The 18,335-nt window shown below is 53.5% G+C and overlaps 2 protein-coding genes across 2 annotated transcripts; one reads left to right on the top strand and one right to left on the bottom strand.

The window, feature by feature from the left end:
• Positions 1-503: 503 nt before the first annotated feature.
• PG986_000989 (mitochondrial membrane protein) lies at positions 504-3,780 on the top strand (the record flags this gene model as incomplete). The annotated part of the gene is made up of 5 exons (XM_066837211.1): positions 504-1,913; positions 1,977-2,092; positions 2,145-2,711; positions 2,767-2,864; positions 2,921-3,780. 5 exons carry the CDS (start codon positions 504-506, stop codon positions 3,778-3,780), a joined length of 3,051 nt encoding a protein of 1,016 aa, XP_066706104.1.
• Positions 3,781-8,142: 4,362 nt separating this feature from the next.
• On the bottom strand, positions 8,143-11,152 carry PG986_000988 (uncharacterized protein; the record flags this gene model as incomplete). Its single annotated transcript, XM_066837210.1, has 3 exons — positions 8,143-9,615; positions 9,671-9,932; positions 9,996-11,152. Coding segments are annotated over 3 exons (2,892 nt in total), but the record flags the coding sequence as incomplete, so codon positions are not given.
• Between the last annotated feature and the right edge of the window lie 7,183 nt (positions 11,153-18,335).

Genomic DNA, 18,335 nt, shown 5'->3' with positions numbered 1-18,335 from the left:
ATTGGATTGCTCGCTTTGGAATAAGAGTAGTGCCAGACCCCTTCCCTTCATCCATGCCCGACTTCAAAGGACAGGTTCCATGCGTTTGGAGCCTGAGCATTGATGTAAAAGGCGGCGGAGATGTTGCACATATACCTAGACGATACTTCGAATGTAACTACATGCCTACCGGGAGAGGGCGGCTAGGGTTCCGCGCGCTTGGACTGTTAAATCAATCAATCACCTGATCTACGTGTAGCGCGTGCCGTGGCAGTCATGGGAAGCCGTGATCGAGTCCTCTCTCATCAATTTGCGCCTGGCTTGTAATAAAGGGCGTTTCCATTTGCTCGAAGCCCGCTTCCACGACAGTCGTCTCCCGAACAAGCACGGCTGCCACTGCCCAAGTTTAAGCCCAGGTGCATCCGACAAAACCAAAATACCGCTCCTCAATGGCCGCCTGAACGAGGAAAGAACGATCGATTGATTGATTGATTGGTGGATGATGCCGTGAGCGAAGCTTCGACATGACCTATCGAGGTTCCTTGCCCGGTTCGGGATTTTACAATGGCCAGAATGGTCAGCAATGGCAGCAGCAGCCCATGCACAACGGCTTCGATGCCTACGGTAATGCGCAATCGCAGTTTCCGCAGCATCATCAACCCGGATACAACCAGCAACCGCAGCATCAGCCGCAGCGACAACCACAGCCGCAGCAGCAACCGCCGCCGCCGCCGCCGCCGCAACAACAACAACAGCATTACGCGCAGTATCAGAATGCCTCATTCGTGCCCATCGGGTATCCGCAACAGTCCCAACATCAGCCTCAACCCCAACAGCAGGTTCCATCCATCAACTACGCGGCCGCGCATATGAACCCATCGCAGGGTTTCAATCCTATCTTTGACCAACAATTACACCATCCGAGCCTGCTACAGCAGCAGCAACAACAACAACAACAACGTCGTCAGCAACAACAGCAACAGCAACAGGCGCAGTATCGACAACAGAGCGCCAACTACGCTGCACAGATGGGGCAGGTACAGAGCTTCGTTCAGCAGCCGAGGCCGCAACAGCCCAGTGTTGGCACGTTTTCACCACAAATGCAACAGCAGGTACAAATTGCGCAACAACAACAACAACAGCAGCAACAGCAGCAGCAGCAGCAGCAGCAGCAGCAGCATGGTCAAGCACAATATCAACACCAGCACCAGGCGCAAAAGCCTACGATGAGCTGGCAACCTATGGCTCCGCCGGCCCCCTCCCCAACGCCATCGCAATCCATGGCTCGACCGGCTCCCTCTCCAACTCAATCTTACCAGACGACTCCTCAACTGAATTCCGCAAAGCTTCCAGTGAAACAAGAGCCGCCGCAGTCATATTCGTCGCCACAAATCCAGCATTACCAGCCGGTACCGTCCCGTGTGAACTCTCCGCATGTGAATTCGCCCATAATGGCACAGTCGCCGCAATATCCGCAGCAACTCAAGCAGAACAACGGCAGGAATGGCAGTGTGAGTAGTGTAGCTGGGGCCAGGATGGACCATGTTGGACGTGTATCTGCGAGCCCGCGGTTGCACACGCAAGGCTTGCCACGAAGCCCGAGTGTTGGATCCACGAGGTCTCCTGCCCCTGGACTACTTCCTCACCAGGACACAAACTCTTTGCTAATCTGCGTCGCTGAGGACATGTTTTCTGCGGCGCGGAAAGGGGTGTTGCAAGTAGCTGACTCATTGGACTCCAAGGCAGTCCAAGAGTATCAAAAGCTCATTGCGACTGGTCTAGGCTGCTTGGAATTGGTTCTGAACAGTAATAGGCTGGCCCCGAGGCTTGAGGCCAGGCTGCAGCTTAGATATGCGAGTGTTCTGTGCGAAGAGACGAATAATGTCATGGAGTCCGAGACTGCGCTGGCGAAAGGGATGGCCCTATGTGACAAGGTAAGGTTTTTATACATTCATGCATCCAATCTCGCTGCGCTTTTATAACTGACGCACATTTAGTATCGATATGCAGACCTGAAATACCTAATGCAGTTTCTGCAGTTGAAGATGCTATCACAACGGAAAGGAAAGGCGGCGATCAAGGCCATAGATTCCCACGTGGCAGATGCCGAGTTGTAAGTTATTGCGCACCATGCAGCTAACATATATCTGCTGACAGTTTGTTAGGCTCAAGCACACGCATTGGGTTTACGTTCTACGCCTATTCAAAGCCTCCATGTACTTGGAATCACCAAATCCTTCAGACGTCCACGCTATGGAGAACCTCAAGGCCATTAAAGAGCTGGCACTACAAAGAAAGGACCACATAATCTTTGTGCTAGCATCCCTATTAGAGGGGCTCGGCCTTTTGAAGCACGCCAAGGACGACAGTGTCGCCCGGATACAGGAATGCATTGCCCAATGCTTGCAGTATCAGCTGGATGAGTCGATTCATATTCCGCAAGTCGACATTTTGTTGCTCATGTTGGATTTTGCTTGTAGCCTGCACCAGCAATCTCCAGGGCTAATAGCCCAAAAGCTTCGACTTTTACAGCGTCGTGTCGATGAGTCTCTCAAAGACAATTCCTGGAGCTTAAGCGATACACAGGTACTATTGCCGATCAAGAAGCAAGCTGCCAACAGGCAAGTGATAAGTGCCGATACCCTCGCGGTGATTCGTCCGGGCCAGGAAAGCGACACATGTGACTACTTGGTCATGTCTTTCTGGAGCAAGCTAGAAGCATTTGTCATGACGTAAGTGCTCTGTTGGGAAGTGAAGCAAAGTAATTCAGCTGCTAATGGAACACAGATATACGTATAGCGGTCTTGGAACCCTGTATGACCAGCGACGTACCGATATGAAAGTCTACGAGTTTTGGGACGAGGCACTCAACCAGCTTGAGAGGAGTAAGAGCATAAGCAAACCCTGCACCTCCGATGAGAAAACTAACACACTCTGGCAGATAGTCACAAAATGAGGAGCATTCCTACCTCGTTACAGGAGGCCATTCGATGTGCCGAGTGGCGAAGGGAGCTAAAGTGCTATATACAAATCCTCCGAGGTCTCCATCTCGCTACCCAAAGTCGATGGCGAGAAGTTGGCGAATGTGTGTCGCAGCTAGAGACCTTAGTCCAACCGTCAGCAACCGGCTCCATCGAGGGCATTGTCGGAGTATACACCTACTACCTTGGAGGAGTCTATCATCAAGGAATAGGGCACCTAGACATGGCTAGTTCGATCTATCAGCACCCTGTCCTCAGCACCGACACTGAGGGCAGTTTTCAAGGGACTGGGAAGCAGGCCGAATCCGATGTACGTTTGCTTGCAGCATTCAACCGTATATGGATTATGCAACATGAGGACCACCGGGATGACCAGCAGACCTCCGAATTGCTCGAGCAACTACGGCCGTTGTGCAAACGCCATCCCAACCAGCACATTCGCACTGTTTGGCACATCGTTTCAGCCGCCATACAGACTGATCCTGCCCTTCCAATGACAGAGTTGAAATCCCACCTATCTTCGGCATTAAACGGGGCTAAGGCCCTCGGTGATGTCCTCAGTCTGTCGATTGCACTCAATCTGATGCGAGCAAAGCTTTTCCACGATGTAGTTGGAGACCAAGCTCTCAAGAGTGCAAAGGCAGGTGCAATGCAAGCGAAGAGGAGTCATAATCTTTTGTGGATGAGCGTTGCGGAAGGCCTCCTTGCTCAATCCTACGAGGTCCAACAACAGCACGGAGAGGCCCAGGCCTCGTGGGATTTGGCAAAGGACTATGCTAGTCAGGCTTTCAAGCAGAGCGATACGGCTCTGGAACCGTGATTTTGGCGGAGCTGTTATCCTGCACCACCCAACAACACATGGATTGGTACAATTCACTTTACCTCATTCGAGGACCGTCTCTGAGCGACCGAGCGGAGTCTTCACCGGCGCCTACGTCCAGTCATGTTGCCATGCAATCATGTTTAGCGATTGGTCTCACATCTCGGCCAGCCAGGGGGTTCCCGACCTGCTTGATCAGTGCTCGAGATACCCCAGCTCTTAGACGTCTACGTCGATGGCTGTACACTGCCGATCACAGGAGACGATTTGTGAGCTTGTAGTGATGAAAGTAGGACTGCATCACCCTAGCTCGAAGCTTCGACGAAGGACCGCCTTCGCAGGATTGCTCCGGCGAAAAACAATTTGTGGAATAATAAGAACGTTTGTCCGCTTCGCTACGCTGTAACGATAATGTGGCAATGAGCCAGGTGGAGGGGTTGATGGAAGAAGATTCTCTGCACATAGACAAGGCAGGCAAATGGGAATTGAACGGATGCTGCCGGCGGCACGACACTCCTTCACCGACAATGTTGCCATGGTTTGGGCCAGTCTCACCGTAATGGTGAAAGGCCTGCCACATTCGGAGAGAGGAGCTGTCGTCCAGGGTTTCCGGTACGCTGGTATCGAGAAGACTGACAATCTAAGATTAAATGAATTGACTTCTTGCGCGCCAACGCGGCGAGGCGTTAAAACCCACCTATTAGAACCCTTCAGTTGCATGCAGACCAGAAGACCCTATGAGCATACTCTTGCATCCGTGAACTCTTGGAGGACGACAGGGGCCGATGGTGTTCGGCCGAGTGGGAAGAAGAAGACTGCAGTATAGTACAGTACAATGAGAGATGCATCGTTAGGCCGGGGTCGGCCCCATCCCTCTCTGCCTCCCCCTCCTCCCCCTCAGACCCTTGGTCGCCGACTTAGCCGCATAGGGCCGTTTAGCCTTCTTGTTTGTATCACGTCGTCAGATGGATCCGGGCCGATATGGTTTTGCATCATGCGGCATTTCCTGTTGTCGCTTGCGAGGGGGATGTATTATCGGGTTGTGCTCCGCTGGGAAAGACTTCCAAGAACATGTCAAGATCTTCATAGCGACTAGGTTCAATCACTGGTGTTCTAGCTGATCGCGATGCTGCTACTACTGCGATAGTACAGCAACATCATCCCGGCAAATGTCGGCGCCGTCCCAGCTTCTTTCTGCGTAGCCATGGTTGTTTATCCCACCCGGTCTTACAGAGGCACCCCCTTCCTTGCTCATGTACAAAACCAGCGTACGCGCTTGCTCGTCAGATGCACCGATGACAAGGCCAAGTTCTTCTCGCCGTCGGCTTTTGGCCTCAGACGCCCGGCGGCTGGTGACCGGGCAAGTCTCAGCCAGAGTATCAGTGACGTCCAAAGCCTGACAAAGGGAGCTCCCGAAGAGCTACACCAAGCTAGGGGGTAGCAGAGCCGACGCCATGGCCCTTAATGGCCCGGATGCCTTGTAGCAAGATGTCGTCGGCCATCCATGGTGCCTCAACTGAACGGCTTGCCTGCCCATGGCCAAGCGTCACCAGATGCCAGACGGCTTGGTTCTGGCCTCGTCTGGCTCGGGTGGAGCTGGATCATCTTCAAGCAGGTTGATAGGTAACGACAACAACGCAGCTACATCAATCCTGCACATGCGGTGCAACCTCAGCCTTGCCCACTATTTTCTCTTCTTTTTCTTCTTTTATACTTGCTCCTTCTGTCTTTGCATCTCTGACAATCCCTTCACTAAATGCGATACGAACACGCAAGTAGATTAGGTACATATATGTATATGTGTTCCCGGCATTTCATCCAGACGCCTGCCGCGTTCCCGCAGAAAAGTACCGTCTGTACCTTGGTACGTGCTCGGCCGGGCTTGGTACCCATTCATTTGTGTATACATACGGACGGCCACCTGCTTGTATATACCTAGCAATAGCAGCAGTAAGTTAAGTGGCAGGGGATGGATGGTGCATGCAGGGTTGGGGGTTCGTAGCCCCATAGCCCCATGGGCTGGCTGGCTGTCATATGGGTACTTGGCGGCGCTGTACCTCGATGCATACACACACATGCATATAAGTAGATGGATACGTATTGATTGTTGGGATATGCTGGAGACCTATATGTATGTGATGGTGGTATGTGGAACGATGAAAGAAAGGCCCAAGCAAAGTGGGTCCGCTTGACCTTGAGCTTTGTGGCGCGAACGCGGACGGAGGCTGGAGGCTGGTTTCCCATCCTGCCCCCAATACGGCAGCCAGGCCCGGTTTCGCCGTCGCCCGGTCCTGATCTTGACCATGAGATTTGTCGGGCAGGAGCTGAGTGACAGAGAGAAGCGGGCAGGCGTCGATTGACACGCCCATCGTTGATGCATGCTTGCGCTTATGGAGCAGATAAGCACTTGGGGTGTGTGCTACTTCTTTGACATACGAGGCAAGGCAAACATTCAAAATAGAACTTACTATGTCAGTCGGGGTAGTTGAACTGGGGAGGGGTGCCCCGGTACTTGTCTGTCTCTGAGTGGTCGTGGAGCCTGAGGACACACTCACTTTCTCCCTCGTTTCCTCTCATCCCCGATAGCTCCGGTGCCGCCGGGATTTGAAAGCGGGCACGGCTTGTCGGTGAAAGCCTTTTTGGGTGGGGTGTTCAATCTTGCTTTTTCGCAAGGTCGCGGGGGGGGGGCCTTCTGCCGAGGCCGGGTCACCTTTCGACACTTCTGCCGAGGGAAAGCGATATCACCTTGCTTCCTTGTGCTGTGCTGTGCCGCACACTACGACAGAGAGAGGAGAGGGAAAAAGAGAGAGAGAGAGAGTGTGTGTGTGTGTGTGTGGAAAGAAGGAAAGCGGAGGAGACGAGGTAGGTGTCGTGATACAATGCGACGTGTTGCGGGTTACATCAAGATGGCATGCAATGTAGTGTCCTTTTAGCATTGATGTACGGAGTACACCCTCATCTATCTGCATCTGCACACACACACGCACACACACAGATATATTAACGCAGATATGCAAGGATAGATTACGTCCAATGCACTGGCAATTTGCTTGCTTGTCGAGGTAGCAACCACGGCCAACTGCCGGTATTGACAACTGGCAGGAAGCGACAGAAATAGAAATGAAACGAATGGCATGATGTGACAACACAACACAGGGTCTTTCTTTTTTCTCAGCGTGGAAACTCCCCGGCCCGGGGAAATATGTACCATATCGACAAGGCATGCACATGAGGCAATCACAAGCAACCATCTCCATCACACCAGATGTGTGAGAGAGACACAGAGATCCCTTACTGGGAACGAAGACGTCACTGGTCACCACTCTCAACCACCAATACCAATGCTTGTTCCCTTATTGACGTGACTGGACAAACGCACTACTATCCTTTGCTCGTTCTTTGCCGGCGCCAGGTCAGGCAGGGGGTCGCAGCAGGGGGGTTGAGGCGCCTTTATACAAGTATATACATATATCTATCTAGCTATCTAGCTATATATATATATAAATTTCGTACAACGTTGCACACCATGGCTCGTTCGGTCAATCCATACATCCATAGATCGGCAAGCAGCATGCTTGTTGCCGTGCTGTCATCCGACGATGGGGACTCTTAGCAAACTAGGTCAGATACATAAGTTGGCTAGAAAGGGGGGGCACTTACGTAGCATGCACGCACTCGACTGATTGGCTGCAAGGGGGATGGCCTGCCTTGGAAATCCCATCAACACAAGCGCAGATCGCCGTCTCTTCCCTGTGGTCTGGACAGTGGCCTGATATCACGATCTGCTCGACTGCCAGCTTGTTTGGGATGCCTTTTTTCTATTTTTCATTTGCCGCCGGAGAAGCAGGCGCAGACGAGCAAGCCTGAGGGGGACGAGGCCGGAGTCACGCACGCACGCACACACACACATAGAGAAAGAGAGGGCACAAAACAAAAACCGTCATATGCACCCCAAAAGCATTGTCACCGGCTGCAAGGAGGTAGTCACAAGAGTTGCAATCAAGTTGCCATTCAAGGGGCGCCTGTATATGTCTCGTGGGTTATCAAGAACCCATCGTCGGCTTTCGTATCGTACAAGTGAACAAGATGTTCGGGGTATACATGAAATAAAAATGTTTAAAATCGGACGGCTTCTCCCATATGTGTAAAAAGATATGTAAAGTAGGTATCAAAAACATATATCACAGTTGCTTCTCCTGTACCGTCGCGGCCTTCGCGCCCCCAATGCACTCCCGCCCCCAAGCTACATATAATCAAGCCGTGATGTACTCATGTTGAAATGTGTAAAAGTATTGTCGAAAACGCCGTTGGCTGCCTGGGCGGGTGCATCCCGGGTCAAGCCCTGGCATCCTCTTTCTTGCTTCATGCTCGGGTCTGCCGCTGTCCGTACATGGCATCGAGGGTGACCGGAAATCGGGTTTCAAGTGGTTCAGTCACCCTATACATGACGTGGCTGCCGTCGTGGGTACCGGCCTTTCGATAGACTTCGCAGCCGGGTACTGGGTCTTCTATAGCACCAGCACCTCTCTCGCGGAGAAGATTGAGTTTCTCCATCCTGTCGTCTAGTTGTTCCTTCTGTATCTTAGCGTTCTCCCATCTGGACGATATTGCATCGCACAACTCCTTGGACGCCGTGATCTCTTGAATCGAACCGGGTAGCGAAGTAATCGATCCTTTCGCAGTCATGATGTCGATGGCCTCGAGAGCTGCCTGCGCCGCGAGCGTCGTGGCAAGGTAGGGTGCCCGTGTGTCTCGCCGTTTCACCAGTTGATCGCGTAGGGCCACCGTGGCAAACATCAAGTCACCTGCGAGGGAAGAACACTTCTGAGAAATGGCGTCCGCCTGGAGCGTTCTGGCAATCTCGGATTGGGCATGCCGGGTGAACTTGGTGCGGGTCAGAAGATGCACGAGATGTAACGTAATCAAAGACCCATCAACGCCATCCTCGGTCGCCTCTGCTAGGTTCGGGTCCGTAAAGCGGAACTTGGGCGGTAGGGCATCGCCGTACTGTCGTAACCTCTCCGATATTCTTTCGATGAACCGGGGTTCTGACTCCACCGGAGCCGCACCCAGAGCCTCCCTCCGTATACCAGACAAGACTCGGCCCCAGATTTCAATGATGTTAACCATATACCCCATGATACCAATCGAGCTGGACGAGGGGATATCCCGGCCCACGTCAAACATGGGGGTTTCGGGAACGCGCTCCATATTGTCGTCGAACAAGGTCTCGTCGTGGGGCAGCCGAAGGAAGATGTCTCGAGTTTTCAGTAAGGTCGGGCGCGACGGGAATAGACCATTCGTTCTCTCGAGGATGTAACATGAAAACAAAGTCCTCGTCCGGCACTCTTCGAACGTAATCTGGTTCATGGCGTAAGGAAACGACACGGGGACGAGCTCGTCTGGGAGCTGGCCCAATTCGATATTATACCGGAGTAGTAATGCAACGGAGATTGCACTAGCCAGCATCTCGTAGCTGTCGAAGCCTCGCGAGTTTGCCAGATAAAACAAAGAAAGAACAAGCTTCGTCTGGACAAGTTGCAGGCTAGGGGCACTTCTGTCGCACCCAAACCGTGCCGCCTGGGCGTGCTCCTGTGCCAGATGCCTGGGGCCGCCGTTCATATGTACGCCGAAGGCGAGCATGCTATATAGGAGCGTAAGGTCTTCTGGAGACTTGGTATGAGCATTATTCTTCACCCAGGTTTTAAACAGCTGAGCCGGCAGAAAGCGCAGCGCGGTGGTCTCGATGTGGTTGAAAAAGGATGTGATGGCAGTGTTTGTGGCATGAGGATCAGAGACGTACGGATTTGTCTGCCAAGTACGGCAAAGAAGATCCTCGTGTATGCGAGGTAAATCACGTCTCTGCCACGCAAGATTTGCTTTTTGAAACTTGGGGGGGCTCAAAGAACCGTGTGCTGTCCCTGCTCTCGGAGTGGTAATGGTCATAGTCCATACGCATCCTCTTGGCCGGTACACCAGGTAGCTCAGGAGACGGGTGAGGTAGTGTTGTGGTGCGGGGAGATACTGAGGAGCTCGATACACTCCTTGGTCTGCCGGGCTCAGCGGTTCGGGCTTGAGCTCCAAAGTTGCGTGGAACTTCGGCCTGTCCGCTGGGCGATGCAACAGGTGACGTGTTGTGGCCGCCTCGAGGACTAGATGGTATCCATTAGCCGTGCAATCCGGGTGTGAACCATTTCAGGCGTAGTAGCACTTACGCATTTTTGAATCTGCAAGTCCTCCCGAACTTTTCGCATTGTACACAGCGAGGATAGTCAGGATCGCACTTGATCTTCTTCTCTCGGCATGTCAAGCATGCTATTGCGAGGCGCTTCCTGGGCTTCCCTGCTTTAGTCACTCCCCAATGTGCATTGACTTGCTCGCCATCGATAACCGTCTTGCAGTGTGTGCCGTCGTCATAGAAATAGCAAAGACCCTCCCCAGGTACTTCGGCTTGTCTGACAAAACGGGGAAGGAAATGAGTACCCGTCCAAATCTTGGGACCCAACCCATCTTTGACGGGTGCACCTTCTGACGCCGTAGTGCTGGTCGCCGCCGCCGGCGAGTACCCAGAGGCAGCAGCCGGGCGCATAGGGTCTTGCTCCCTGAGACCCGCCATAGAATCGTGGCTCATCTTATGGCTCATCGGAGCATACTCATAGCGATCATTGACCGAGCGGAAAGAGACGGAGGGCTCCCTAGTGCCAAAGACGTACTCCGGTCTCCTATGGTCCTGGAGGCTAGATTGCGAACTCCACCTCGATTCCTCACGTGGGATGTTTTGCAACTGCTCCATGTCTTTAGGCCTTGGTGAGATGGGACCTGGGAATTGGGATCCGACCGAGGGTAACGGTACCCTCTCCTTTTCGTGCCTTGGCTCGAATACGCTGCGCTGCGGTGGCGCTGGTGTTGTGGTGGTAGGGAAGTAGGACGAGGAGTTGTGCCTCTCCGGGTTGGCAGCCGCCGAACGTGGCCGGTCCAAGGGGGAGTAGAGGGGACTGGGTCTCTCCGTCATGGGCGAGTGTAGAGGGCGTATCTGGCTGGGAGGACCGAAGATGCTACTTAGCGATGGTAGTTGCTGGGGCGGGTTCTTTCTGCCCCCATTGCGTGAGTGGCTCTCTTCAGAGCTGTTTCCTGCCGACATAATGGGCTTGATGCTCCTATCATAGCTGGACATAGGAGGCGAAATAGGTGCTCTTATCTCACGGGAAGGTTGTGATGACAACCTGAAAGCGTCCTGGGATTCACGAGTCTCTATCTCGGGCGGAGGTGTATCTTGAAGGTTCGAGGGGTGATGGTGGAAGTCTGACCTAGGATGAATCCCCATCAGGATATGGTTGGTTTTCAGCACACTGGCATCTCCCCCAGGTCGAGGCTACTGTTGGTCAAGTGCCTGCAGAGGGCAGCAAAGGATTATGAGCCAGAACAGGCGAATGACACAAGCCCGCTGTTAGGAGAGTTGGCTGTTGAAAAAACTGCCGGTTAAAGGTTCTCGGTTTATGCCGTTTGCGCGTCAAACACCGGTCGTTGTCTTGGCCGGTATCCGGGTAATTAGACAAATAAGACGTCTTCCAAACGGTGCTCGGTATGTGTGTAAGTGTCGTTGGTCTATGGAGACGGAATGCTTTGGAGAGGGATCGGGGTTGGTTTTGTCTCGTGTTAGTCCATCCAAGGTTGAAACAAGCAGCAGATGTCAACGGTCAAGATGGTTGCTTGACGGAAGAAGGATACACGGCTGGACTTATGAGTAGCAGAGTACCACTACTGGACCAAAGCCGTTCCGAGTGCCAGTCGGGACTATAACGACATTTGACCGACTCGGCAAGGGAAAGCCAAATGATTCGAGGAGAAAGAACGGGCCAGATAGAAAGGGAAGTCGGAATAGTTGTGACTAGAGGGTACGTAGTGTGCATGTAGTGACAAGTCCCTGGGCCGATCGGGTCAAGTGGCTCTGCCTGAGGTCAACGTCCTGGACCTGGGAGCCTTTATCGAGCACAGGTCGGACGGGTAGTGCAAGTAACAGGACTGAGTGGCTTGACAGTCTGCCCAGTTAGTAGTGGATTGCGGAGGAGACAGTTGGTACCCTTGTCGACTAGTTGACCCCGGTCCGCCAAATTTCGGGACCGAGAGCAGGTCAAGGTAGGAGGTTGGCTTGGCGCCGGGGGCTTAGAGCAGAGAGTACAGGTAAATAGCAATCGCCAAAAGTACATTGCGAGTAGGGAAGAGGGGCGCTGCTGCTACAAGTAGAGCATGGAGGTGACGAGCTAAGCTTGGTCGACTTTGCTTCGCGTGTATGTTTAGGCAAGCACTAAAGGACCCGGCAGTCTGACCAGCAGGAAGCAGGGGGGCTCGATGTGGATGCAGATGGGAGAGGTACCTAGGTACCGCTACAGCAGACTCGCAAACGATCTAATCAGAAACCATGACGAGGGTGGACACCGTCGGGGGACCCATCCCATAGTAGCGGAGCCATGGCACCTAGCAGATCGTATACTGCGCACTGTACCCAAGCAGACCTCTCCCTCTCCATTGCGGCGGGGGATGGAGCAAGTTGGGATAGGCCTGGCCCATGCCGAGTGGAAGGCAGGCCCCAGCTCCAGATGGGTTCCAGTCCGGAGAGTTAGACGGTTCTTGCTGAAGGGGGGAAGATACAGAGTGAGATGAGGGACTGGACCTATTGTTGGTTGGTTTTCTGTCAGGCCTGACAGAGCAGCGGCCTGTCTATGTAGTGCTATTGCAACCATTTTCCGGGATACGTATCGCGGCAGGGACTACCCGTTGCCGGTCCTGACTTCAGATGAACCCATGCGCACAGGCACAGCCATACCCAGGCCCATGCCGGTGGCGAGTAGTCGCCTACGACTACTAGGCACCTACCTGGCTGGGTATGTACAAACCAGTAGGTATCAGCTCTCGGGTCTGGGCAGGGCAGGGCAGGGCAATTGACGTAAATCGGTAAATGGCGCCGGTACAGGCATGGATGGATGCCCTCTCCCTCGGCCGAGTCGTGGTCATTTTGGATTCTTGCCTAGAACGCTCGCAGAAGCTGTCGGCCGGCGATCAGGAGGGGTGGCTTCGATAGACCGGGTATTTGCAAACAAGCAAACACATGGCTGCAGCCTCGTTGGTGCTTGGTGCCTGAATATAGTCTGGTTTGACTCAGCCGGCAGAGATTTTTGGCAGATGCGAGCCTCGAGTCAGCCGGCAGCCACTGAAGTTGGTAGCGTTCCTTGCTGGAGAGATTGACTTCTGCTGAAATCCGGAGGTCAATTGCTTAAGGCAACCAACCGAATGGGGCAAGTACCTGGATGGAGCTGGAGCTTTTCGGTATCGGTAGGTACTGACTTTGCTTGCCTGCTTGCCTGCTTGCCTGCCTGCCAGCTTGCTTGCTTGCTTACCTACGCAGCATCAGCCGAGTCGAGTCGCCCGAACATGAACGAAGCACACGGCAAATACGGAACGTAACGAACGAATATCAAAAGAGGGTCGTCCATCCATCGCATCCCATCCGGAGATTCAGTTGGTTGTGGGTCGGCTCCAATTGAAGGCAGGATGGTACGGTACTTCTGGCGGAAGAAAGTATACGGGAGCCAAAGTACAGCTGGGCAGCTCAGCCAAAAGCCGGGGTCAGGGTTTTCTCTAGTTCCAGATTCACCAACGGGTCAAGGGGATGGGGGGAGGGTTATATTACGGCTAATAAGATTGATACGTACCCGCGAAGAAGGCACACCTGATACATTAATCCGTACATACGCACATTACATATGCGCCTGCGTTGTGTTGCCGGCATCAGGCCTGCTTGGGCTAGCGGCTTCCCGACACATTGGATGCACTGTGCGTGGTAGTGTGCAGTATAATTTTTTTTTCATGTTTCCCTTTCCTGTGCCGGGCTCGTAAAACTGTTTCCGGCACCCCCTTTTCTCTCCCTCTCTCTTACTTTTTGTTGATCGCCGGTGACATCTACAACCTTCTACCGACCGCACCATGGACATACTCCTGTTGCCTGTGCTACTCATGCTTAGACTAAAAAAATAAATTCTTCCTTGCATGCGACCTGCACCGAGGCCGTATACTGGGCCATCGGTGGATTATGGCCAGATTGGATTGAGGGGTCGCACTTGATTTCATACATATCACCAATCAATTATTCACCGATAATACGGATACTGTACGCAGTTCCAGCAAGGGATGAATGGGCATGAGGGTCCTTCGTTGCCCTCCGGCAGTGGCATCCTGAAACGGTTAGAGCCTGTGGTTTCCCTCGGGTCTTCCATCTCCCAAGAAAACCCATAATGTTTCCTGCCTTTCGACCCACGAAGCTGGAAGGCTGCAGGTAGCCTCTATAGGTGTTTGCGGTATAGTGGCAGCATTATTTGACATTGGCACGACAAGTAGGCTAGGTACGCCCGCCTGGCGACTCTAGCCACAGGAACCACTCTCGAGCCATGTCCCTATTAGGCTATTGCTGACTTGACTCTTGCTGCGCGCACTTCCAACTCCCCGGGAGAGACAGCTAGAAGCGTGACAAGCGCTCGCCCATTTCCACAAACTCGTCGGTGCGCGCCGCGGCTGCCCGGACTACAGTCCACTAGTCACGTTGACTAGCATCAGCTAACGGCAAATGCTCCCAGGCTCCCTCTCGGTCAGCCCAGCCTTGGTGCTTGGGGGAAAATCGACCAGTTTGTGTTATCGGCCGACTCGCTCGATAGTCCGACAGAAGCGCCCCCGGCTGGTCCAACCGTTCTGGCGACCCTGGCATCTTCCGAGCCGAGAGAGCTGACAGTCCAGTCCAGTCCATACGTTCCCTGAAAATCTTGCCCGTCGCTTAGGTAGTTGCTGCGCTCACTCTCTCCTGCTCTCCACGTATCCCATCATTTCATCAGGTGGTGATGTGTCGTGCGCTGTAAGTGGCTACTGTCGTCGTTACACACATACTGTGCCGCACTATGAGAGGCCCGCTCTCTCTCGCTAAGCAGGGCCATTTAGGGACTAGGCTTGAGAGGCTGGCAGGTTCAAGAGGATCCCGGTTGTTGCCATCTACGGCACCTCTCTCTACCCACGCGACGGATGGGATACGTCTATGCCGCGAAGGGCGAGCATGTGCCGCCTTCCTTTCTGCTGTGCCGTCGTATAAAAGCAGTGCTATCATCTTGCTCTGTAACGGTCGACCCGTGGCTGGGCGGCACCTCGGTTTGAGGCGCAACCTTTGTCCCTAATTTCTCGAGTCAGGGCGCTAAGGGCGTCTCGAGTGAATGCAGCCTATTCTTGCCCTCCCCCAGAATGATCAATATAAACAGCATGTCCTGGAGCTGGCGGCCGGGTCAGGCCATGACGCAAAGCGCGAGTGACTACTGTAGCCCTGTAGAGGGAGAAGCAGGTATCAAGGTATTTGGGTATGTGGGTGGTGGATGTCGATGGTGGTGGCTCGCACTTTTCGAAAATGCCGGGCTGTGGGCAATTTGGCTACTTTAAGGCGGGCTGGCGGGCTCACAAGGACCACACATTTGGGACCCATTACTCAAGCCAACTTCGGCAACTAGCCAGCCAGCATCCGAAACATCTGTAGATCTCTGAGCGGCTGACAAGGTACGGTACTCGGGGTACTTGTTCACGCCCGGCAGCTAGCAGTCATTCTCCAGCGCCGTTTCCAGCAAGGCTCACAGCTCACTCCCTCGTAAAATTGCTGTTAGGGTGAAGGGCTGTGCAGCTACTGTGCGTCAAACAGTGCCTACCTGGGATAAACTATCACCTGCTCCGGACCTGGACTGATAATGGAGGACATCATGACGGGTAACGGGGGCTGCAATTTGCACCTGCATCTTGGGGTCGTTACCGCGACTGTGGCGTTTACCATGGATACGACACTGCGTCCCCGAAGCGTGACTTTGCAGCCGCGAGCACAGAGTTAGTTCCTGTCGTTGGTGGAAATACTACAAGTATGTTGCAATATCGCCGCAGGAGCTGCCTCCTGTGCCTGTCTGCCTGTTCTGCCTGCCTGCCGGGGCGCGTTCGTTCTAGTCGTCAACTACTCCATTGGTTTTCTCTCTCTCTCTCTCTGTCTCTCTCTCTCTCTTTCATTTAAGATTGGAACCCGAGCGCGACGAGAGTCTGGACCACTACTCTTGCAACGGGGGTTGGATCTAGAGAAAATCGCAGGGCACCATGGCTTGCAACGTCCGGCGGCCCAAATGTGCAGAAGGCCGTGTGACAGCGTAGAGCTCTAGACGCCCCGCGCTGTATGAAGGGGCACATCACCCAGCCGTGATGGGGCCCTTTTCCCCCTTGGCTAAGAAGGGGACTACTGCCGACTTTACAGGCTTAGCGGACTGGCTTATTATTTCGAACGATCTTGCCCTCTTTCGCCCATCCTCATGTTTGGTAGATCAGGTACTTCCCACCGGCGTACTGTACATAGCGTCCGCGGCTGCTGGGCCCAGACAGCATGGGGCCCCAGGGATATGGGCAAGATGAAAAGCGACCAGGGTGCCGGCATCTCAGAAGGGTATTCTTTGCTGGTCAGCCGCGCGCAGTGGTTCTGGTGGCGCCCAGGCCAAGAGGGGCATCACACTATGGCATTTTTCATCTAAACTCCCGGAAACGCTTACTTGCAGAAACGCCACAGCTTCCTTCCTAGTCGGGCCCCCTGTCGGCTGGCGTCCTGAGGTCGGTCGGCCCATGGTTTGATTTGCTCCGCCGCAAGCGTAGGATCAGGGTATGACATCAACTGCATATCCCAACCTGTGCAACTTTCAGCAGCGGAATAAGAAGACCGGTTGCTACCAGCCCAGCACGCTTGTCCATCGTCATTTGCCCGTTTTGTAGATAGGATTGCGTGCGCTTGCGCTTACTTGACCACCACACCCCCTTGGACAAAGATGACTGCTGATTGCATCTACTAGTGCCACCGTGCATACAGGAAGCCATGTGTTTTCGATCCTTCGAACACGGGTCCGGGCTAGAAATCATGGTAGGTCATGTGTCCGTGCCTTGCCTATCAAGCAGGTCAGAGTATCGTGGCGCCTCATATGCCTATTCGTGTAACAGCAGGATTCAAGGGAGGGGAGGGGGCCACCGTTAGAGACATGACCTATGATGGAGATTGTTGTGTGATACATTACACGACGTTCGGCATTCGCAGGTCGGCGACCAGTTCACAATAGTGTGTAATGGGGGATGAGGTCTCTACCCACTACACTACATGCCTATACACATCATACGTTTAAAGCTTCCCCCACTGATAGATACAGAGGACGAGGCGGCCATGACGAAACATGGTGGGGACCCAGAAAGGCATATAGTAAGGTAGAATACAAATGGGTTTGATGAAATCATATTAAATATTTGACAGCGGTGAATAGGATATGTTCGTTACCTACAACATGAAGTATTTGGAAGTTGCTGATCGGATCTGGCGTTGCTGTTACTTGCTGACGGAAGGGCGGCCACGTGCCCCCCAAGCCTCCTGGACAGGGGTTTGGTTGAGATGGTTGGCTGTCACTGATCCTCCAACTGCTGATGTGCTCCTCCATGGCATGAGTTTGGTGTTCTTTTTCTGGCCCTTGCTTCTCCCACGATCCTTCCGTCGGCACAACTCGTGGTTACATATACTGTGTGGTCGAAGGATTGATGGGCAAGAGGGTTTATTGGTTGGCTGTCTGTTCTCGGCAGATGGCGCCTCACCATCCCATCTCGCCAATTCTGTGTCTCGCAGCCGAAAGGATTGATAGCCTGGTAAGCCCAGCAGACAGAAAACGTGGCGCGATAAATTTGGAAGCGACGATGCGACGCTTGAGGGATGGCGTTGCTGTGCGTGAGTGCGTTCCTTCTCGGGTGTGTTGCATTTGTTGCATAAAGAACAGAGAACGTGCACCTACCTATCAGTCTGTTGTTGTTCGACTTTGATTTGTTGCACATTGCTGAATACTTCAATGTTGACTTGCACTAAACGACGAGCTGCGGGAGATTTCCTTAAGATCGACAATTAGAGTTGATGGATCGAGCTCAGTCTCGATGCCTGGCTTTGCTGGGACACTAGTCCGAATATGTCCATCAATTCGGCGGCAAGGTCGACGAGCAATGCCGATGGTCGCGCTACAACCCAACCCCTGCCCCAGAGCCCCAGTACCGTACATTTGCATGTGGTACCGCTCAATGTGTACGAAACAAGCACTTTCCGTCATCGAGCGCCCCCTACCTTTGTGTACCAGACCAGGGGACCAGGGTATCGAACCCCCCCGCGCTGACAGACGCACCGTCTGCGAGTGCTGGGCGGCGCACTGTCCGGCATTCGGCCGCTCTGCCGAACTAACCGCCTGGTGTGTGTAGCTGCGGTTCCTCAGGATCGGAAATGACTGGAGCATGACGAGAAATCATGCAGCCGGTCAAAGTACGTGAGTGCTATTAGAGCGCGCGCGGCGCCATCTTCAGATCTAAGTGGTAGCTCGATAACTCGGGCTGATCCATGACTCGTGTAGGGCTTTGGTCAAGATTCCATTGGGCCAAGGTAAGCAAGGAAGGCTCTTGGGGCTCTTGGGGCTCGGTGGTGGTGTGGTCGGTTG

The sequence above is a fragment of the Apiospora aurea genome (assembly GCF_038362705.1).
Source record: "Apiospora aurea strain CBS 24483 chromosome Unknown utg000001l_segment0_segment0, whole genome shotgun sequence".
Classification (NCBI taxonomy): domain Eukaryota; kingdom Fungi; phylum Ascomycota; class Sordariomycetes; order Amphisphaeriales; family Apiosporaceae; genus Apiospora; species Apiospora aurea.
This window is presented reverse-complemented; position numbering and strand designations above follow the sequence as displayed.